Source organism: Triturus cristatus, chromosome 2_1 (genome assembly GCF_964204655.1).
Source record: "Triturus cristatus chromosome 2_1, aTriCri1.1, whole genome shotgun sequence".
In the NCBI taxonomy this organism is placed as follows: Eukaryota; Metazoa; Chordata; class Amphibia; order Caudata; family Salamandridae; genus Triturus; species Triturus cristatus.
In genome coordinates, this window is record NC_140581.1 from 313196814 (window position 1) to 313220169 (window position 23356).

General features: G+C 44.4%; 2 protein-coding genes across 2 annotated transcripts in view; one reads left to right on the forward strand and one right to left on the reverse strand.

Annotated features, from left to right (window-relative positions):
• CCDC152 (coiled-coil domain containing 152) overlaps positions 1-6214 on the forward strand; it is a 604024-nt gene extending 597810 nt beyond the window's left edge. Inside the window, exon 9 of the mRNA XM_085638553.1 lies at positions 6092-6214. Coding sequence (XP_085494679.1) covers positions 6092-6214 — 123 coding nt within the window. The remainder of the gene's footprint in view (positions 1-6091) is intronic.
• A 96-nt stretch (positions 6215-6310) lies between these two features.
• SELENOP (selenoprotein P) overlaps positions 6311-23356 on the reverse strand; it is a 46286-nt gene continuing 29240 nt past the window's right edge. Inside the window, exons 4-5 of the mRNA XM_085631203.1 lie at positions 17664-17781; positions 6311-8361 (exon numbers count right to left, since the gene is read on the reverse strand). Coding sequence (XP_085487329.1) covers positions 7711-8361; positions 17664-17781 — 769 coding nt within the window. The 3' untranslated portion in view covers positions 6311-7710. The remainder of the gene's footprint in view (positions 8362-17663; positions 17782-23356) is intronic.

The window sequence follows — 23356 nt, forward strand, 5'->3', positions numbered from 1 at the left end:
CCTGTTCCAGTTGAGCAGCCTCTTGGGCTGTTAAGGATGATATCCGCGCTTTATCTAAATATTGAGATACCTCCCCTAGTTCAACCAGATTTGAAGGGGCATATAAATCTTCATAAAAAAGAGCAAATTGCTCCAAAATCGCCCTAGCTTCCGTGTAAATCACATTATCCACTCCTTTAATCTCAGCTATTTGGTTTTTAGATTTTTTATCGGCGATTTTATAAGCTAGCACTCTCCCAATTACTGCCTCTAATGAATGATTTCATAGAGTCCCAAACCATGTGAGAAAGAGGCAGTATCGATATTAAAACTCAGAAATTCGGAGGAGGAGCCAAGATGGCGACCGGGACGGCAGCGTAGATTCCCGGCTCCGTGAACCTCCGCATCCCGCACGGATATCCTGCATGAGATCCTTATTCTGCGCTACGAGATCGTGTTCGTAAACGAAAGTGGCAACCGATCGTGTGACCCTGAGGTTTCTGACTGCAGTACCGCCGGAGAAATCAGCGATTGAACTTTGCGGCCCGTGCGGTCCCGAAGCCGGGACCTCGAGTGGACGCCTTGGCCGGGCGGCAGTTTAACAACAGCGGCCTGTGGTGACTGGGTGGAGTCGGTCCGCCGGAGTGGTGCTCCCCTCGGCCTGCATTTTGCTGTGGTCGCTCCCCCCCTGCTGAGCGCTGCGGACCGAGGACATGCCCGGGTGTGCAATTCTCGGATTCTGTGGTGTTTGCCCCTGCCTTTGACGGTGAGCTGCCCGGACGCCGTCCCTGGTTCGGCCTGATCCTTGCGGGCTGCTCCCGGCTTTTTGCGGGAGCTGGTCCGTGGCGGAGACGACTATTGCCCGTGACCGCGCAACGGTTGAATCTGTTCCTCCCCCAGGATCCCTGTCTTCAGCGACGTGGACCTTGAGGCGTTGGTCCCGGGGTCCTGGCCCCAATACGAGTCGGGCCTTCCCAGCGGCCATTTTGTCACTATGCAGCCTACCATCCTGTCCGCTGGGACGCAGCGGGACTGGGGGTGTGTGACGGTCGGGAGTGTGGCAAAGCGATCGGAGAGAGCTGCTCTGGGGTACGGCGACCTCCTGGAGGCCCTTGGTGCCCTTCATTACTCCTTGGCTCATGGCGCCGGGGTCCTGGGGAGGAAGCTAGATGGTGTGGTATCAGCGTTGGGACAGTGGCGGCATGCTGGTCCACAAGTACACAGTGGCTTTCCACACTGCACACAGGAGGAAGATGTTGCGGCCCCCCCCGCGATTAGTGTACAGCCGGACACTCCGGACAGTATGCTACCGTGTGGTCGGCTAACTGTGGGCTTGATCTGCTCCGGAGGTATTGGCCCTGAGCGGAAGATGGTGGCCTTGTCCCGTGCGCAATCTCCGGCGGCCCAGGGACGATTCCAGCAACGTGTGTCTCATTTGACTGCTTCAGCCTGTCTGGACCTTGTGTGCAGTGCAGATCCTGGGGCGGCACTGGAAAAGACGCCCCCCCATGAAGCGGTCCGTGCTGATGCTCAGAGACTTCCACCCCACCTGTGTGCGTCGCTTCCTGACTGTTTTTGGACACTCCTGTACCTTGGGACATCGGACATGGTGCTGGGTCGAGGGGCAGGCATGGGCAGAATCGCAAAGAGCGGTCAAGGCTGAGGCTGATCCTTCGGGAGTGGTCACCTAGTAGACAGGCGGACTCATGGTTGCGTGCTCTCATGGTTATTCGCATAGTTGGTGCATAATGCTCCCCACTCCCCCCCTCCTTTTTTGATATGATCAACTTGGTGTTGCTAATTGTTTGCTGTGGGGAGACTTCACCGTGCGGGAGGGAGAAGCCGGGGGTATGTTTTGAAGGCCCTCCTCCAGTTTATTACATTCCCTCCGCCCCCCCGTCTGGGGGGGCTCTTTCTTACTCCTTTTTTCCCTGTCTCTTCTATATTTCGGGTCTAGTCCCAGGGCGACAGGCACACTGCTGGGGGGTGGGGCCATACTCATTCGCAGAGGTGCAGGGTGGGGGGATGGGGGAGGGGACTCTTTAGTCTTTATCTCTTTTTCCATGGCCTCTTTTTTCTTCTCTGTTTCTTTTTGCTTGTTTTTCTGGGATCAGCGCGGTACACCTCTCTTATTGTGAATCGCTTGCTCTTAATGTGTGCCACAGTTTCCGGGGGGTTCGCTGGGCTTTAGGTACGGGGACCTGTAGGCGCAACTATCTTTGATATTTCTCCCCATCCGTACTTTCCCGTGTCTGCGCCATTGATTCAATGTATTGCTGCTTGCTGCTTGCGTCTCTTATCCTTGCCCCTTATCGCTGTTGGGAAACTGTTTGGCACCTGATCCTACTGTTTTGTTTTATTATAAAATGAAAAACCCTTTCTCTCCTGGTGTCCTACCTGAGCGGCTCATTGGCCGGACTATACTGTATTGTAGACTTTGCTCTCCGAGGTGCCGCCTGTGTTTACATGTGCTTTTATTGTTCTGATTGCTTAGCGGCCGGCCCCGGGGGGTTGTAGGCCCATACGTGTACATGATTGAAACGTCAATAAAGGTTTTTCAAAAAAAAAAAACTCAGAAATTCAGCCAAGAGTTTACCCATATGCAGCCTGTGCTCCTCGTCGGATAACAAATAGCGTGGAAAAGAAAAGGGCCGACCTGCTCTAACAGCCCCTGTTAGTCGATTTATTAATAAAATTGGGTTGTGATCCGAGGTGACCTTCAGGCAGCTCTCCATCTTTGCTGTTTTCAGAACTGCATTGCTAACCCAAGCCATATCCAGTCTCGAATATTGCTTATGTGGACAAGAATAAAATGTAAAGCCCGGAGAATCCGGATGTAGGGCTTGCCAAGCGTCATGTATATCTAGTTCCAATATTGAGTTCCTTACTTTCCCCATCCTTAGAACTGAACATCGAGAAGTTGTATCTAAAGTCTGATTCATAATACAATTGAAGTCTCCCATAACTATTAGAGTTCCCTGCAATTCATGTTAATTAAGCATTAGCGTATTGAAAACCGAGGGGTCATCTATGTTAGGCCCATAGATCACTGCTAGAACATATTTAGTATCATAGATAACTAGTTGGGCTATAGCCCATCTTCCTCTCCCATCTGCCATGGTCCGTTCAATTCTATAACCCAAAATGTACTGGCCAATATGGCAACCCCCCTTATTGAAACACTTTGAGAAGAGCAAACCACAGTATTATACCATAATTGATTGAATAATGCCATATCCTTAAACGCTATATGTGTTTCCGTAACCAAAACAAAATGAGGGCGATACATCTTTAATTCTTCTCTGACAAGTTGTCTTTTACAAGCAGCATTCAGCCCGGATACATTCTAGCATAAAAAGTTAATCAATGCCGGTTATAATAACGAATACCTCAGTTTGTGAAAAATTCCTGCCTGTTCGTATAGAAACCATCCCCCCTCTTAGAAAAAAAATCTTGTTTAAATCCTTTGCTTTAACCCTACAACTAACAACCCTCCCCACCAACCCCCCCTTCTCTCCCGCCCCGTGCCTTGAGAAAGGAATCACCCCTTTACTGCTGTCTAATAGACAGCTTTTTAGGAAGTTCAGATGCAGAGTGTCCCTTCAGCAGAAAAAAAAGAAAAATAATCTTTTTCTAAGGCATGCAGACAACTACGTGCATGAAAAATTACCTTCTCCAATTATGTGTCCCAGGCATAAGGGAAAAGAAAAATCTATATAAAATGCGAAAAGATGTAAACAAGTGTACAGGTTATTTTCCATACTCCTGTCGCCAAGACTTCAGCACTTCTTGAGCCTCTTGCTCTGAAAAGACCATCCTAGTGTAACCTTCTCTCATTATCTTTAAACCCCCAGGCTCCTGAAAATAGACCTGTGCCCCGGCCGCCTTCAAAGGATCAATCATTTGCCGAAGTCTCCAACGGCGTTCCATGGTATCCTTACAAAAATCAGATCTAACAAACATTGAGAAAGATTCCATTTGAGCTGGAGTAGTAGGCCTAGCTTTGATGGAAACTGCTTGTCTTAATAGAAAATTTCCTAGGTAGATTAAGATGGGTCTAGGAAAATGGCCAGGAGGTCTATTAGTGGCCAGGAGGTCTATTAGTAACCAGTGGTAGTCTGTGAGCCCGTTGGATTTATCTATACCCGTCGGCCAAGTCTGGAAAAGATCTCTGAAATAGGTTGACCATATAATTTCAACAGTCTGTTCCTTCCGTCCCCTCTGGCACCCCAAAAACTCGCAGATTATTGCATCGCTGTCGATTTTCTAAATCTTTGACCTTCATTTGTATAGATCTTATTTGAGTGTCATGTGTGTCTGTACACTTCACTGTTTGACTCACATGATATTCGGTTTCAGCTACCCTCTGTTGTAACTCAGTCCCATCAGTGGTAATAGCAGCAATTTGATTTTTCAAGTCTGACAAGGTAGATTTAATTGCAGAGCTATCGGCTCTAGCCTCGGCATAGTATGTTGGGCTTCAGCTCTTTGTGTCTGAAGTGCTTTGAAAATTTCTTGCAATGAAGACTGTTCAGCTGTCTGACTAAGTTCACCTATCTGGCCCGTCGGTCCCTCTTGATTTACTTGATTTGCTAGGGTGGCCAATGAAGGCGTTATAAGGGGAAGCATTGAGGATAGCCTCTGATTGTTAGTATCTCTAAATTCCTTGCTATTAGCCCCAGTGCCATCTTTACCTTGCCTTTTCTCTGCCACTAGAGGAGCTGGAAGAACCTGGGTAGTCTGAGAAAGCAGCTTGGGGCTACATTCAGCTTTGTCTTTAGTTATTGTACAGTAATTTCTGCATTATGTGTATTATGCCATTCTCGCTTATTGCTGCATTGTGGCCTTTTTTACCTAGAATGCATTGAATTTCACCTTAAAATCTGAAAACATGCATCCCTTCACATATTAATGCTTTTTAATGCTCTATTTTAGTGCATTGTGACCCCCACCTCTTCAGGGCATAGTGTTTCTCTTCTTCCTCCAGTGCATTGTGTTCTTCTGTTTCCTCTAGGGCATTGTTTCCTGTTCTCACCATTGCAGTATGTTGCACTCCTTGAGGCATTTTGTATTTTAACATTATTCAGAGCAATATTTCCTGCTTCCCCCCTACAATGCCCTCTTTGCATTTTATATTTAGTTGATTTTTTGCTGCTGCCTATTTCAGTACATCGTGACTGTTCGAACATTCAGTGCATTGAGTTACTTCTAGCTCCCTTTTGCGGGTATTGTGCTATGTTATATGTGCCCCTTTACTTCTTTTAGTGGGGGAGGGGGGGCACAGCCAGGGTAAAGGAATAGCTGTCAAACTTTCTGGATGCATATGGGTTTCACATGAGCTGCATCCCAAGCACTTCAGAGGTGCAGAAATAGTGCTATCATACAACGTACAGATGTGTGCAGTGAAACTCTAGACAAAGGCAACACTTACATTCACACAAGCACACTTATAACACAAGCAGATCCCCAGGCACCCATACAGCATGCATACAGGCAATACACAAAGCATAGAGATTACCATGCACATACACAGGCAACCCTCTGTGCACTTGTGTGCTTCTATGTGTGACTACATGTGCGTGTGCAGTGAAAATCTACACAAAGGCAACACATACAGTCACACAAGCACACTTATAACACAAGCTGACCCCCAGGCACCCATACAGCATGCATACAGGCAACCCTCTGTGCACTTGTGGGCTTCTATGTGTGACTACATGTGCTGCCTTCTTGGATGTTCTGTTTGTGCGTTGATTTGCCTGTAGTATTGTCACCATGTGTATGCACTGTAGACAAAGCCAGACTTGTTGGGTTTGCTAATGTTTGTTTTCCGTCTGGTCCCATGCTGCCTTATGATACTATGTAAATATGTAATCTTGTATTTCTCTCTAATCTGCATCCTCGATTATTTTATGAGCACAGTGGAACTTCTAAGACGTGGCACGATCAACATTGGAGCATACTTTTTGTTTAAAGCCTTAGGTTGTTGTCAGCTCAAGAATATATAGCTACGAAAATATTGACTAAAGTTTTACAACATGTCTTGTATTAATATATAAATGAGCGTGTTTATCGATATCTGTAAAGAAAAATAACCTTTGCATTTTTATAGAAACTTCAACATTTGCAAGATGAAAAAAACAAGGAAATTGAAACTCTACGAAACTCTATAAAAAATTTGCAACAGCAACTAAGCATCTACAAGGATTCACAGCTAAAACGCAAGCGTTTCTGATCAGTCATAATTTTCCACTCTAAATGTAAACTATTGTTACATAACATTAAAAAATAAATCAAAATATAACTAAAGTAAAAGAAAATACATTCCAGGTTTATATGTTATGTTTTATTAGATGACTATTAAGTGACTCAGTCAAATAAAGCCATTTTGCTCTACTTTCATCTCTCGTACTTCTTTGCATTCACCATATGATTTTTCAAGTTTTCTAGGAGGGGTAATTTTCCTACAAACCATCATTGAATATGGTAAATACTGTAAAAGCGTCAATTCACGTTCTTCCTTCAAGCCGTTTATAAAAGACATACAGCATTTTATCTGGTTGAAAACATACATATGTTTAGTAAAGTAAGTGAAACAGGAAGGTTCTGTTATTTATATTGTGTATAGGTAAGAGACGCGTTTCATACATGGGAAAAAGTAAGCCAAGAAATAGACACATTCAGACAATGCACTGCAGTTTTGTCATTTGTTGTAGATGAAATCAAACACCATTTACAACAGTACTTGTTCACAAAATACTAGACTAAATTCTTGTTTGGGAAAATACATTCATGAAGTACAGTTATTACATTAATAAAGAAACCCTTATTATCTGCTTCAGTTCTTTTTTCTTTAATCTCTTTCCGATCTTCCATGTAAATACTGTATGTATTTCATTCATAAGGTTTGTGATATTCCTTTTAGTGTTCATATTTTTATTTCTGTGTATTGTGGTGGTTCTTTGTTAAGTCCTCAGAGGCTTGGATACTTAAAGAGGTAACAACATTTGTTTACCTGATATACCTGTTAAATAGTGTCAGCTATCTGGTATAACTTCTTACACTATTTCGTTTACTTTCACTTCTGTAAATGTTTAATCAGATGTTTATCTTACGTATGTGAAAATTAACCACCAAATTCTGTTATTCTACCTAAAAAAGAACCTGTCCTTGTTCATTATTTCAGTAGACCTTGATGAAATTACTATGCCCATAATGGGTTTTGGAACAGGAACGGGTGATGCTATTAAATAGGTGAATTTAAACCAAAAAAGTGTTTCATTGATGTGAAGGACAAAAACAAAGAAATTATAATATTTTTTAATGGCAATAAAGATTGTCTTTTGGAGAAGACACTAGTAGGATCTAAAAAGGGGTCAAGGGGTATTCTCTGGCTTCCACCCATGATTGCCTGCGAAGTATCAAACAGAAGCCCCTAGGTCATAGTTTATGCTTCTGTCATCATTAGTGCAAACAATGCTTTAGGAGATAAGCACAAGAGCAACAGTAAATTATGGACATAGCTGCTCCTAAATTGAACAGTGCTTGACAGGTGTTGCTTTGTTATTTTGAATACATTCAACCAAACACTAAATGCCTTCGCATTTACCAGAGGTGAACATAATAATTTGATTCTAAAATAGTATCCAAAATAACGCATGCAAATTACACTTTGCATGTTTACTTATTGACAGCCTGTCATTGTCAAGAGCCTGTTGCTTCTGGTCACTGTCAAGCAACACTGGGTTCTGACTCACTGGGCAACTGTTCATCTAGTTGGTCTGTAGCTACTGAATGTCAAGCAGCTGGGGGCAAACGTCACTGTCAAGATTCAGAGGCACTCTCTGACAGCAGTTCCTGTCATTTACAGGAAGCTGGAAGCCCACTGTTACACTGTCAGGTGATCCCCCTAGACGACTCGGCCAATGACAGTTGCCGTCAGTGTCAGCATCAACTCGATGAAGTTAACCCTGACACTTCTTGCCAGTCTCACAATAACTGCTTTTGTCAGCTCTTTTGTTTATTTCAAGGTCTAATGCGAGTCGGAATTTTAATTTCCCTTTGTGGGGAGGATCCCATCAGATCTTTTTGTGGAAAAATATTTACAACCTGTTGCCCTTGCCTATTTTGACCTACTACCCTGTTACGATTGTGAGAGTGTGGCATTGGCTCATGAACCAAACCCTGTTGATTCTGATCTTCTGAAAGGCGGTCACCTTCATGGTGGTGATGGTGATGCCGGTGCCCATGACCTCTATGTTCAGTTGGGTCATGCGGGCGAGCGTTGTTTATTTTGGGGGGCTCCTCGGGTTGATGTTCCTCAGTTGGACCTTCTGCCGGTACCTTCAAAGCAGTGTTACACACGTCATCAGCTATTTGGGTCTACAACAAATACATAGCAGAGCGAAATTGATTAACTGACATTTAAATACATTATAACAAACATCAAAACAATTATAGAAGGGAACAAATAAACTTGTTTTCTGCTTCAAGTTTCTAATATCAATAGTTTTTCTCTAATATGTATTTCTATTAAAGTGGTTTGCATGCATTATGTATGGAAAAATTTGGATAGGCATGCATAAAGATGTTGAAGATGGTTTTCTGCACACTGCAGTCTTTAACCGCATAAAATGTATGAATAATCTAAAAAAAAGCAGCTGGCTGCATATTAACATTGGAAGGGCATATCCTAAATGCACAAATTATGATGTAGAATGTTGTGTTATGCGGTGCAAACAAAAATATGTTTGATGATACCAAGTGAGGCGCTACTATGTATGGTGCTTCATGCATTCCTTCTGTACTCCAATGTTGTGCTAATTTTCTTTTACTTCAGGAGAGACGTTAAACCTATAAACTTCAAAGCAATACTTTTGTGTTTCTGTGCTATTGATATCGCAGTATTTTTACAGCCAAATTAAAGTTAAGAAGGGCACACCAAGAGAGCAATGTGTTGTCTTTGTAACCTACAATAAAGCCAACAATTTCTAAACATCTTGCTGCTGTTAAAGACTTGAATGGGACCTGAATTTGCGCTGTTTTGGGCTGCTTACTTGGCATCTAATTGCTCCTTTTATACTATTCCTCGTTTTGTCTCCTTTGAGGTATTAATGCTACTTTCACCGTTGGTAGGTCCGAGTTGTTACAGTCTTGTCACGATTGGCATTTCCGTATTTTCGACATTATGGACCGCATTCACAAAAGCTTTTTGTGTAATTAAATTCAGTGTTGTACTTTGATCCCCTAGCACCCGTTCAAAGTGAATCGTACAGAGAAATGGCAGCAGTAGCAGTAGTAGGTCAATGCAAATATAAAGACAAATCACAGTCGAAACTTGATTATTTTCTTTTCTTTTGTAGTCTCTTCAGATTCGTGAGCCAACACGTGTCTCGTCGCTTCTTGTTTTGTATATACAAGCGACTTTTTCAAGGCTTGACTGTCTTTAGGTTCACTTTTTGACATGTGGTGATACTTCCAACCCACAGGTTCTTTCGCCGTGGGGAAACGTGTTTGTAAAGTCCACAATCTTTATGCTCGCTTCCTCTACAGCGTCGTTCGAGTCAGGTGTGTGCATCCCTCGCAGCGTGTGGAGCCCTCAGGCCGATCCCTCCAGTAAATTAAGTGTTGTGCCATAACCTTAATTTGCAGTGCCAAAATCCATTTTATGATTCACAGAATCGGAAATAGTTCGGTTTTACTCTTGCAAATAGGATGTGCTCAAACAGAAATAACTCCAGTCAGAGGCTGTATGTCACCAGCAATGGTAAGATCTTGTGGTTATTCACCAAATAATCGGTTCCTGCGCTGAAATGTGTGCAAATGTACTCCTGGCGGGAGTAAATGGGGTTTTATTTTGAAAATGGGTCATGAGTAAACCGGAAATTGATAACGTTTGTGTGGAAGGAGTTTCTACATGAGGACGTTTTCACAATAGTGAGGCCAAAAAAACCGAAAATGGTTAATCAGACAGCTCATTGTCCTTCCTCATTTGAACTCATTCTGAACTGAGTGCAAGTCAGGAAGGACAACGGGCTGATTGACAGCCCAGGATACTATGCTGAGTAGGAGTCAGTTTGGAAAATGTACAACATTCAAAAGAAGAAGTGTTATATAGTTGAGGTGCCCAGTGTAAGCAGGGGCTACTTAGTCACAGCTGTGGGGGCTGGGGTTCTTTGCCTCTGATGTTTCCGGGTCCTTTCTACTATAAATCTGCAAATTGATCCAAGTACAACTCTTTCAGTACTTGACCCTCAGTGGTAGCAATGGCAATCAGTCAACAGCTTCTCAGGGAGGTTAGTGTAGGAATATGACAGGCTTAGCAATCAACAGACAACCAGTACTTCAATACAAGGTAAACTCAGTACTACACACTGCACTAAAGTATCATGTACTCACAGTCTCTTATGAAGGACCATTGCCTTCCATGGGGATTGCGCTCTTTTCCAGCTCCTTTTGACTAAGGTACCGCAGTGTAGGTTTAAGCACAGTTGTAGCCCCCCCTCCTCCCTCTTTTAGTCTGGTAGGCACTAGCAAACACTCAATCTCTCAATGTTTGTCTCAGCTGAAATAGGAGTTTGTGATGCAGGCGTTTGGTGCGGCTGCAGTGTTTGGTCGGTAGCCCTCTTCCTGGAACTCGGTGTTGGCAGTGGATGGACTCCTCAGGTTGCACCAGGACCTCTTTACTCTTGGACTGGGTGATTCATTGATTCGATGGTTTGGTCCTCCTTTGCTGATGTGGCAGCATGGTCCACTTCTGGTCACAGGTCCAGGGATGACCAATGATTCACTTCAAGACTCTTTAGTGCAGCAGTTGTTGTTGGGTCTGGTCTGACACACTTCTGGTCATCATTTCGGCACCCATACAGTCACTTGGGCACCCAGTGGCAAGTGCCTCAAGTCAGAAGCTCACTTCAAGAGGTGTAGTCCATTTGGGCACAAATTTGAGTAAGTGCCATGGGGCTAACCATGATACAGATCTGTTTGGGAGCACTTGCAGCAAGTGCCACAGGCTTACATTGGTTTCTTCTTCAGTGAAGCAGGACACTCGGGCACACATGGGTCAAATGCCAAAACTTTGACAGAAACGCCACTTCAGGCATATTTGTCTCCTGTTCAGCAGTTCAGACTGCTTGGTCACATTTTGAAGCAAAGCTTTATGGCTGCGACAGCAAAGAAGGAACAGCAACCAGCTCAGGCACACTTTACCAGTGCACTAAAGGACCCTTCACACTGTTTACCACAGAAACTGCAATCCCGTCCTTCACTTCTACATCCACCAAACTGCAGTATTCAGGGAGGTTAATCAACAGCTCTCTACAGCAAAAGGGCCTCATTTAATTTATAAGGGAAGTTTGTCTCCTCCTTCCTCACTTCGGTGTCTAGGCGTTTCCCCCAACTCTCAGTTAAAATCATCTCGTCTCCATCTTGAGCACATAACGGATTTGTAAAGTGCAGGTTCACCCGTGGACATCTTGGTGCTGAATAACAGATGTTTATTATTACCCAACTCAATGGTACTCATTTTATTGACCTCAGAAGGATGAAAGGCTGAGTGGACCCACCAGGATTTTAACCAGAGACCATGAGGCCAAACACAGCCACCTACAGTGGACTCATTAGTCCACTAAGCCACCAGGCCCGGCTCCCACTCTTATAGGGGGACTGCAGACAGGGGATGTATGCACATCACAAAGGTTTGTAGCCTGAACATGAGAAGGCTGCAGGCTTCCAAAATGGAGCCCTTAGGCCTCCTGAACTCTGGTTCACTCTGACATACACCGTGTTACACATACACCACATACATACAAACACACATGCACTCAGGATATCAGCACAAGGATTTGGATTCACATGTAGCAGTGAAACCTTACAGGAGTGGGCCAGTAGGCTACCACTCCTTTAATACAGATAAAAGAATCTGGTCACACTAGGACCACTATACGATATCATAGTATGCTGCCACCACTGCACTACATGCTTGATCCCGTGACACTATGGAGAGATCAATTGATGCGTTCCCTTCGTGTCCAGGACTGGTTCAGAACCAAACTTCTATAAAAAGACAGCCCTAGGCTTTTGTGCACCCGACAGATTAGAATGCCACAGGGCCAAAAATCCAAAAACCCGGATGACATATACTTACAGTTGGGTACTCTGGGCAGGGTACATGACTATACACCATGTAAGAGATGTTCGCGTCCCAATTAATATTTAATAAATTAAGTGCATCATTAAGGGTCGGATGATAATAAAAACCAATTCCAATTTGTGGAAGAAGTGATAAATATACAGGATAATCTGTTGGAGGAATTTCCTCCTCCATTCTATCCCTATGGTGAAGAAAATTCTGCAAGGATTCAAATCTGGATTTAGCACTTCCTCTACAAATCAGACATTTTTAGGTCGAACCTGAGTCAGCGTGCTTGCGCTGCTCTGCGAGACTTGTTGTAGTGGAGTATGGAATGGAAGCCCCGCCCATTCTCCATCCATATTTTTCATTGGTTTTTGTCTTTGTCCTTAGTAAATGCTGGCTTCTGATTTCTTAATAGGCTTGTTAGTCCCTCCTTAGTACCACCTTGTCTTCATCTGTAACCTCCCAAGGTGACTCGCCCCTTTACTTCGGTTGTTACATGGTATGTGTTCTTAAGTCTGTGGGCACTACTTTCTGCAGCCCCCTCCCGCCACGCTTTTACTGGAGTGAATTTCTAACATTTACACATCATATGGCCGCCTCCAAGTGGTTGAAGTGTAAGAAAAAAAGGTTTTATTTTTAGAATGCGCTTTATCTTTAATATGGCGCACTCGCGCCTTTCTTATGAACCCGGCACTCAAGCAGTTTTTTAAATTTAAATGAGCAGCACGGCGCACAATCAACAATGGCACCTGCCGCCCGCAGCCCCCTCCCGCCCCGGGGCGCTGCGCTTTAGGTTCCAGCGTGAGGCCTGCTTTCACATTAACATGGGCGTGGAATCACCAATGGTGGGCACCGCCTGCAGCCCCCTCCCGCTGCGCTTTCACTTGATGGCCATTGCCATGCCCTAAGCGCTTTTCTGTATCTGCCTCCCTGTTAACACCGACCACACCAGCCAGTTGCATGGTCATCTCACAAATGCATGGTGCCTCTGTCAGCAGGGCCAGACTGACTACCGGGCTTTCCATTATAAACAATGCAAAACAAATGTTTTAAAAAAGTACGCTCTAAAGCTATTTATTTTGCATTGTTCATTTAAAAGCGCCGGCAGTTCCCCAGCAACAAAATCAGCCCCTCAGCAGTGAACCTGGACCCCACCGTGCCACCCCAGCAAAAAACGCCCGGTAGCCAGTCCAGCCCTGTCTGTCAGGTGCTGTGCATCTGTTACCTGCTGCAGTTACCAGCATGGCCACCCACTCATAGGCCACAGTTGGTCCTAACACGCCACTAATAATGTCAGTTACCTCTCTCCCATCTGACGGAGAGAGAGAGAGCGCTGGCATCTATTATTCAACAGATCCCCATCGGGACCCTGCCACTTCCATCGTTTCCACGTCCTGCCCCCCAACCCCTACCCGGACAAACACAGGATGCTGTGCCCATCAAGCAGGAAGGACAGACAGGAAAAGAAGCCGCCCTGGAGCTGAAGGCTGGGGCCACGACCATCGAGGCCCAGGGCCCCATGCAAGCAGCCACGGGGCCCACCACCACCTGTCCAGCCACGCGTCCACCCCCACCTCATCTTCCACACCCAGCTAGCCCATGGGAGCCCCAACTGCGAAAACGAGGACTTCACCAATATTAAAGAGCTGTATGCCAAAATAGCAGAGGACTTCGCTATCACTCCCACCGAGGTGAGTCAGTGAGAGAGAAAACTTGAGTTTTCTGTATAGTGAACACTGCGAACTGGGTCGTTTCCAGACCCGTCAGTGACAGCTCGAGATAGTGTTACCACATGGCTCCATGTCACAAGACAGCTCATTTCCAATCCTTGGCTTTCATTTACCCCAGTGGTGCATTCTGAGAGTTGTAGTTTTCATTTAGTTGAATTGAACTATTTGAAAGACCACTCTGGAAAATGATGATTTGTGAAAAAGAAAGTTGAGGATATAATGTGCATGTATTGTGTGTGTCCAACTTGTGTACATTTAATTGTTAACTGGCTGTGCTGGTTCAAATATCCCTTACTTCGAATACCACGTGCTATAGGTTTTATATAGTAGTACTTATGTAGGGCAGACCTCTCCGAGAGCAACAGAACAATGTGATGTGCATTAGATGCCTCTATCTGTACAACACAGCTGCTCTTCCGACTTACTTAAATATTCAGAAAGAGGGTACATTTTAAGATAGCTTGAGGGGTTAAGGTACCTGAAGCAGAAATCAGCATGTATACGCTAAGTGTATAAATGTATGAAAGTTGTAAGGTAGCTCAGGTGGTTAATACCCTTAGTGCGTACATCTCTGTTCAATCTGTTCGCCAAAGGTTTATTTTAAATTGTAATGTAGCTTAAAGGTTTACAGCGCTTGCTTCAGTGCACTGTTGTTAACAGGCATATGAATGGTTGTGTCCTTTTGAGGCTTCTCAGTCGGTTAAGGCATTTGTTTTAATAATCCTTACAGCCTGCAAAGCATACATTTATCTAAGGCACACATTTTCATCCAATTTATTTGGTATTGTGTATTATGCTAATGGCGATTATTGCTATATTTGAGTACACCAACGTACATGGCACAAGTGTAGAGACAGGCACGTTAGCGTATTTGTTTCCCCTGATGGGCTGCCGTGTCTGTGGGTGCTTTGTCCGGCTGGAACCCCTTTGGCTGCCACAGTCAGGGCACAGCTCTGACAAGAGGATTTAATGAATGTCTATGCATTTGTAGTCAGGTGCAGGGGCAAAAATCAGAGCCTGGAATGCCCCCGCTCTTATGGAGGCATCATGTCGGCGCAGCAGGCACTGAATGTGCCTCGGGCCACTCTTGCACCAGCAATTCTGTTACTCTGAGCCTTTAGTTCTCTGAGACCCAAGAGCACCAAGAAACAGAGGGAGAATAGGCCAAGCACTAGCGGCAGAGCCACCAAGCATTCTAGTGGTGCAAGGAATTTAGAAGCTAAGGATGCATTTCCATGAGAGATGTGCAGCTGCACCAGGCCGCTGCTTCTTCTCATACACAGCTCCACCAGGCCACGGCTGCTTCTCTGTGTAAAGCTCCACCAGGCCACGGCTGCTTCTCTGCACACAGCTCCACCAGGCAACTGCTGATTCTCATACACAGCTCCACCGGGTCACTGCTGCTTCTCATACACAACTCCACCGGGCCACTGCTGCTTCTTATACACAGCTCCACCAGGCCACTGCTGCTTCTCATACACAGCTCTACAGGGCCACTGTTGTTTCTCATACACAACTCCACCGGGCCACTGCTGCTTCTCATACACAGCTCCACCAGGCCACTGCTGCTTCTCATACACAGCTCTACAGGGCCACTGTTGTTTCTCATACACAACTCCACCGGGCCACTGCTGCTTCTCATACACAGCTCCACCAGGCCACTTCTGCTTCTTTGCACACATCTCCACCGGGCCACTGCTGCTTCTCATACACAGCTCCACCAGGCCACTGCTGCTTCTCTGCACACAGCTCCACCAGGCAACTGCTGATTCTCATACACAGCTCCACCGGGTCACTGCTGCTTCTCATACACAACTCCACCGGGCCACTGCTGCTTCTTATACACAGCTCCACCAGGCCACTGCTGCTTCTCATACACAACTCCACCGGGCCACTACTGCTTCTCTACGCACATCTCCACCAGGCCACTGCTGCTTCTCATACACAGCTCCGCCAGGCCACTGCTGCTTCTCATACATAGCTCCACCAGGCCACTGCTACTTCTCATACACAGCTCTACCGGGCCGCTGCTGCTTCTCATACACAACTCCACCGGGCCACTGCTGCTTCTCTACGCACATCTCCACCGGGCCACTGCTGCTTCCCATACACAGCTCCACCGGGCCACTGCTACTTCTCATACACAGCTCTACCGGGCCGCTGCTGCTTCTCATACACAACTCCACCGGGCCACTGCTGCTTCTCTACGCACATCTCCACCAGGCCACTGCTGCTTCTCATACACAGCTCCGCCAGGCCACTGCTGCTTCTCATACATAGCTCCACCAGGCCACTGCTGCTTCTCATACACAGCTCCGCCAGGCCACTGCTGCTTCTCATACATAGCTCCACCAGGCCATTGCTTAAATGCAGAGATTTACATATTTGGTTTTTGTTTGCTTAAAAGGTACACGCACTTTATCAGAAATCCCTGCTCATGTCATGCTTTTTCCTGTTCCTCCGAAACTCAAACATGGTTCCCAATTTGTAAAGATGACAGCCCTGCCCGTAAGGCCACAAGCTTTGCCCGTCCCTTTACCCTTTTGCTGCATTCCTCATCTTGTCCAGAGGGGTGAAAAAGGAGCCATGGGAGTCACATTTCAGTTCTTTTAAAGTGGAGACAGCACTGCACTCAAAGATTCTGACTTTTGAAGACAACGTTGTTGTTTGTGATGCATTTCCTTTTTTGTATTTTGAGTTTCTTGCCTAAGATCGTTTCAGTGCAAAACAACTTCTGTGTGTTTATCTGATATTCTGCACTCGTTCTGCCTAAAGCCTACCCACGCAAATCCCTTTCGTCCACACCCCTCTAGAGTTGTCCCACTACATCGCTAAATACTTATGAGGTCCCAAAGCGAGACCGATTGCATTGCAAATGCTTGTTCTGTTACCACCCAATTCTGAAGCATGCTCTAATCATTGAGCTCCTGCAAGTGATGAACAATGGTTTAGCGTTACTGTAGGAAAGTTCTGAGTGGCTGAGGGCGGATATAGTTAGAGCTTAGTCAGGTCCTATTACAACCCGACTTTTTCTACCACCTGGTCAAGCCTAATAATTTACACACATATTACTGTAAAAAAACGAACAATGTGTTCTCACCTAATAAAGCAGCAGTAACAAAATGATAGCAGTATATATATTTCTCTATGTATGTTACAAATGAATATGATGCATAAACATTCTAAGTGATCTCTGTATCAAAACAAAACATATCTCAGGTTATAGATGAACATTGTGTTGACTATGATTAATAAAATGTGATAAGTGTAATTGCAAGTATATCACAATTAATCTATTCATCTGAACAGGAAGACAAAATGGTGTGTTTACATGATTTTGTAAATCTGGGGCAGCATCAAAATCCATGGGTGTTGCATGGGAAAACCTGCCCCAAAGCCCTTGGAACACCTCCCGGGCGCCGAGTAAGCCGACAGAGCCAGTTGCCTTACTCAAGATTTATGAGGCCACTCAAAGTCACGCAGGGTGGCTTTGCATGGCTTCATAAATCGGATTGAAAGCCCTGCATCACTCTCGTACCACTTTATGTGGGCAAAAGTGATTCAGGGTTCTCATAAATAAGCCACTGTGTACATTTTGAAACTCAAAATAAATGTGAAAAGGACTGTGCTTTTTACTGTATTCTAAAATCTCTGCTAAACAGTCTTGCAAATGTGACCTGTGATTTAAGAACAATGAAGCAAAAATCATTTTAATGATGGATTAAAACCATAATGTGTTTCATTATTACGTTATTTAAAGGACACTTCAGTTTCACTGTATGTATCTTAATAATAATATAACTAGGACATGAAAGTACCGTATTTTTGCAGATGCCACATTTGTTTTCACAGTATGCGATTCTTATTGATTCCTCAACGTATGGAAAAGAGAGAAAGGTGTACGGCAAACCCAGGTGAGATACAAGGCGCCCGCACCTAATGGCGAAACAAAAAAGTACATTAAGAAGCAAACAATATTGACATTATTGAAGTACAAAATACTAGAAAGACCACCACAAGACCTACATGCACTTCACAACTGCCCTGAGAGACTTCTATAAAATAAAAAAACAGTTTAACACTTGCCCATGATTTTAAATCCATTATTCGACTGTGTGGTGAATGTGGCCTGACGCTTTTAGTCACAGAAAGGAGCAGGAAGGGTGAAATAAAACTAGTTACTTACCTGTAAGAATAGTTTTGCAGCATAGACTCTGCTAGATTCACATACTGTGCATATTCAGCCATTTAGTGGTTGGAGTCAGAAAGTGCTTTTCTTTTATTTTCTTCTGTTGGATGGTTGTGAAACCTGATGCCCTTGGTCAGGCAACAACCCCCCCTTTGTCTGTGTGCAAGCTCTCAGATTATTTTTCCCCTTATTTTGCTTTAAGATTGTGTCTGCTTGTTGAATTAGTTAAATATTGCTTGCATGTGTTTATTGAGTTGAGAGTGCAGGGACACTAGTTAACCTTTAAAAGGTGATTTATCAATATATATATATATATATATATATATATATATATATATATATATATATATATATATATTACCTACTGGCGGTCGCCAGTAGGTAGTTATAGTTAGGACCACGTTTCCATAGGAAAACCTCAACATTCTATTTTGAATAACTTTGGCGCCGGTCGACGAATCCTCGCGAATTTCTCAAAATAGGTGGGGCGCTACGCTCCGCTCCTACCCTGAAAGTCTCGGGGGGATTCGTCAAGCGGGGGCTGAGATAAAAGGGGGGTCCCAAAACGCGTTTTTCCCATGCATTTTTCCATAGGACCTTTAGAACGAGCTACAGCCCGAACGGCTGAACAGAATTACTAGAAATTTGGCAGAGAGGTAGTCCCTAGGTCAAGGAAGTGCCTTTTGTAGGTTTGGTGTAAATCTGTTCAGTAGATTCTGAGAAAATAGCCTTTAAATCAATATATATATCTGAGCCCGCTTACGGTACGCTTACCGTACGCTTACCGTACGCTTACCGTAAGCTTACGGTGGCGTGCGCGAGCGCGATTCTGATTGGCTCTTAGATCTTAGTAAACATTCGAATCGGCCGAAACCAGGAAGCGGCGTCCGCCATTTTGTCTCTCGCACTGAGTGTTGTTTATCAAACATGATGGCCAAAAACATGTTACGGGGCTGTTTTGACAACTCCCTCCCACATAGTCATGTTGAGGGAGTCCCCAAACATCCCCCAAGAGCAAAAACGGTTTTATTTTTTTTTCGGCAATTTCGCGGGGTACGCTTACCGTACGCTTACCGTACGCTTACCGTAAGCTTACCGTACGCTTACGGTAAAAAAATAAAAATACAAAAAACACTATCCACACTTACCCCACCCCCTGTGCTTTTGGTGGCCGCAGGCCACCAAATGTGCAGGGCTTATTAATAGAGAAAAAAAACGTAATTTTGGCAACATGAAATTATAAAATCGAAATAAAAAAAACACTATCCACATTGACCTCACCCCCTGTGCTTTTGGTGGCCGAAGGCCACCAAATGTACAGGGCTTATTAAAGTTGATAAAAACCGTGCACGGAACGAACTGCGTTAAGTGGGCGCGCACGCCACAAATGGCGTAAAGTAACTTAGCATTTAAAAAACCGTACAAATTCACTGAAAAAACCATAGGTTTCACACACGTTATAGTTAGGAAATAGCATTTAAAAAACCTTGCTAATTCACTGAAAAAACCATAGGTTTCACACATGTTATAGTTAGCTGGACATTTTACTGATAAAAAACCAATGAAATTCCCCCGTTATAGTTACTGTAGGCAACTATAACTCACGCGACCGTAATCCTCTGCTGATGACATATGTGTCTTTATGAAAAAAAAATATTTGTAATATATGTATAGCTAAAATTTAATGGAAGAAGATATGGGCAAATAAGTGTCTAAATACAGTATTAGCATCAGCAGAGGATTGCGGTCGCGTGAGTTATAGTTGCCTACAGTAACTATAACGGGGGAATTTCATTGGTTTTTTATCAGTAAAATGTCCAGCTAACTATAACATGTGTGAAACCTATGGTTTTTTCAGTGAATTAGCAAGGTTTTTTAAATGCTATCTCCTAACTATAACGTGTGTGAAACCTATGGTTTTTTCAGTGAATATATATATATATATATATATATATATATATATATATATATATATATATATATATATATATATATATATATGTGTATATATATAGATTCCTATATAGATATTTATTTTTATTTGTTTGTTTATTTATTTAATGTATTTATTTCTTTTTCAGCTATACTCGTTTATTTTTTAACAATGTTGCTGTATATATTTCCGTTGGATTAGTATGATAAGCATAGTCACTTATGTGGTATGCTTTTTAGGTCTCACCTGGCGTAAGACTGCGCAGACATGCACAGTCACGCTGGCGAGATTTAATGTTTTGATTAAATTTCTCTAGTGGGCTTTAAGGCCCGCCCCTCCTTTCCATTGGCTGGCGTCACCGTTTATGCTAAACGGTGGCCAGCAATTGGAAAGGAGCGTCTCGTGACGTACACTTTTCGCTTTTAGAGCCGTCCCAGTTGGACTGGCTGCCCCGACTTACTGCTGGCATAAAAGGTTTTCTTATCTTTATGGGGCCAAACACATGGCCCCATAAAGATAAGAAACCAGTAATGCGAGTCAGTCCAACTGGGACGGTTCGCGAGCCAGTCCAACTGGGGCGTCTTTTCTCCCAATTCGTTCATGTCTTTCTTAGCTTCACTTTCTCATTGTTTGTACCCCCTATTTCTCACGCTGCCCCTCTCTCTATCTCCCCTCCCCTACTTCTCTCTACATGTCTAATCTTATCTCTCATTGAAATTCTCACCCCCTCTCTTTATCATCTCTTGTTCTGTTTCTCGCCCCGGTTTCCGCTGCTGTTGGCGGGGAGGTTGCGGTGTCTTTGGCTCCGGAAGTCGTTGCCGTGCTCCAGGCTCCCCCGCCTTTACCCGTTCTGAGTTTGTTTTGTTCGGTGTGCAGTTAAGCGACGAAGAAAGGAGACCCGACTGCCGCCATGAGCTTCCTGTTGTGAGTGCTGCACCTCTCGCTATTATTTTGAAGGGACGCGACCCCCTCCTCACTCCAGCGCGTATGTGCCCCTCACTCCTCTCTCCGGGAAATACCCATTACAACGACTCCGTGTTCACGCGCTGCCATCGCAACGCGGATTTTACATTGCTGGAGGCTTCACACCGCATGCTTATACATCGCATGCTAGTAATGCGCAGGCACATTTAAATCGCTACCGTTTAAAACGCGAGCAATTGCGACGCAGAAACTCGTGCGTATGACGGTTGAACTTTAAATCTCTGGCCGAATGGAGACGGAAATGTCCCGTGCCAGTTGTTATGACGGTTGAACTTTAAATCTCAGAATATATTAAACACCCTACGCATATGTCCATCTTTGCATCTTTGCTAAACTGACATCATTTTGAGACAGAAAGTGGCATCTACTTACAGTGAAGGAGTTAAGACGCTCCAAAGATGTGATGTGTGTTGTTTCTCAAAACGATTTGCACCTGCCTGAATGGAGGGATTGCGGATTTATGGACGAAAATGTTCCGTGGCAGTGGTTATATTATAAAAATGTGCCGTGGCACTAAAAACACCCAGGTTTTTTGTCGTTTCTTTAAAATGTGCCGTGGCACTAAAAACACCCAGGTTTTTGTCGTTTCTTTACACTTGGGGATGTCAGGACAGGCGCATATCTGCAGGTGGAGGTTGCAGAATAATCGTGCTGCTGTATTTTGCGCTACCTGCAGCTTGATCAGCACGCGTGGCAGTTGTTACTCAGTGGCGGCACAGAAGAATAAAAACACCCAGGTTTTTAGTACTTTCTTTAATCTTTAAACTTGGGGATGTCAGGACATGCGCATATCTGCAGAATAATCGTGAGCAAGTAATTAGCACCTGGACCAGGGTCTGTCTACAAGTACAAGGAAGCAGAGGAAAGACTTTTTTACCAGGTGCACAAAGGCAAAGCAAGTGGCACAGCTCGTGTTAATGTGGACTTTCATGAACAGGGTTTGGTGGAGCTTGACACAGATTCTTTACAACTGGTTTTGGAATTGGGCCACCCACCAGTCCACCGACCAGAGGTTGTCGCTGGTCAATTGGAGGCATTTTTTGATCATCTCATCAAGCCGCGATCTTACCACTACCAGGTCTTGCCCACAGGAGATAAGAAGTGGGTGTTGGCATATGATACAGTCTCAAACCCAAAAGGCTACGTAGACATTAAATAATGTCAGGCCCAGGGAGAACCATGTGGGACTACTTTATTAACGAGCTAAGTGGGTGATTTTAAGGAGGCTAAACAGATGCGTTGGGTTCGGTTATGTGGGATTACTTTATTAACTAGCAAAGTGGGTGATTTTAAGGAGGCTAATTTGCATAACAGTGCATATTCGAGCATATGGCGCAAACATGTACTAAAGACGTCACTCCGCTGCCACCAAGTGGACGATACGCAAATAGTCCTGGGGGCGCCGTGTTTGGAAGTTTATACACCTTTTGACACACCTGCTGCAGCATTTCTTTATGCCGGCAATTACCAGGCCTCACAGAAATGTCAAGAAAACTTGTGTGATTAGTTAGCATCCTGGAAAGAGATCAGTGTTTTGTATACTTGAGGTTGTGACCTCTGTGAAGGTAGTGCAGAGGGTTAATATGCCGGGTGCAAAGAACATGTACCAAGGTGATTACAGAGTGCATACGATGTAAACAGATCAGCAGATTACTGCTTTCAAAAGAGACATCCTTTTGTTACTTCCAATTTATAACTTAAAGTCCTAATATCAATAGTGCGCTATTAACTTTGATCCCAGAACTGCAACACACCGCAAAATATACATTAGAACATTGATTAATGCTGCAAAAAGGGTAAATTGGACTAGAAATCGATTCGTATTATTAAAGAAACCTCCCAACTATGCTGGTTCTTTTTCGGCTCTGCGTTTGTGCTACTCCACACAAAGCACTCTTTAACTACTGCCGATCCAGTATGAATGCCATGTGACTCCTGCACTTTCAGTCCTTTGGCTTATGTTTCTTTTCCTATACTGGCGCAAACAAACATTGTAGGGTAATAGAAATAAAAGAATTGCCGTCATGGGTAGGGGGGGGGGGGACGCGATGTTATGACATCCGATGTTACGACGTCCGATGTTAACGTTGGCGAGGTTTCATGCTTGGCTATAGGCAGCAACGCATTCGCGTTGCAACGGCGCACGATGTTCTAAATGACGATGTGATGGATTTCGCGATGTATTCGCCGCGTTGTTAACGCACGCGATGGGAGCGCGCGCGATGTATCGTCATACATCCCTCTCTCCACGGGTGCATGGTCACCTGCACCAGTGCTAACTAGTGAATAATTCCTATCTGAAGTTTTCAGTACAATCCATTAGTCACTTTTTGCTTTGGTGCTTTAAAATATTCGACAATCGAAGTTTTCGCTGCACACTGCTGATGCCTCCTTGACTACCCGGC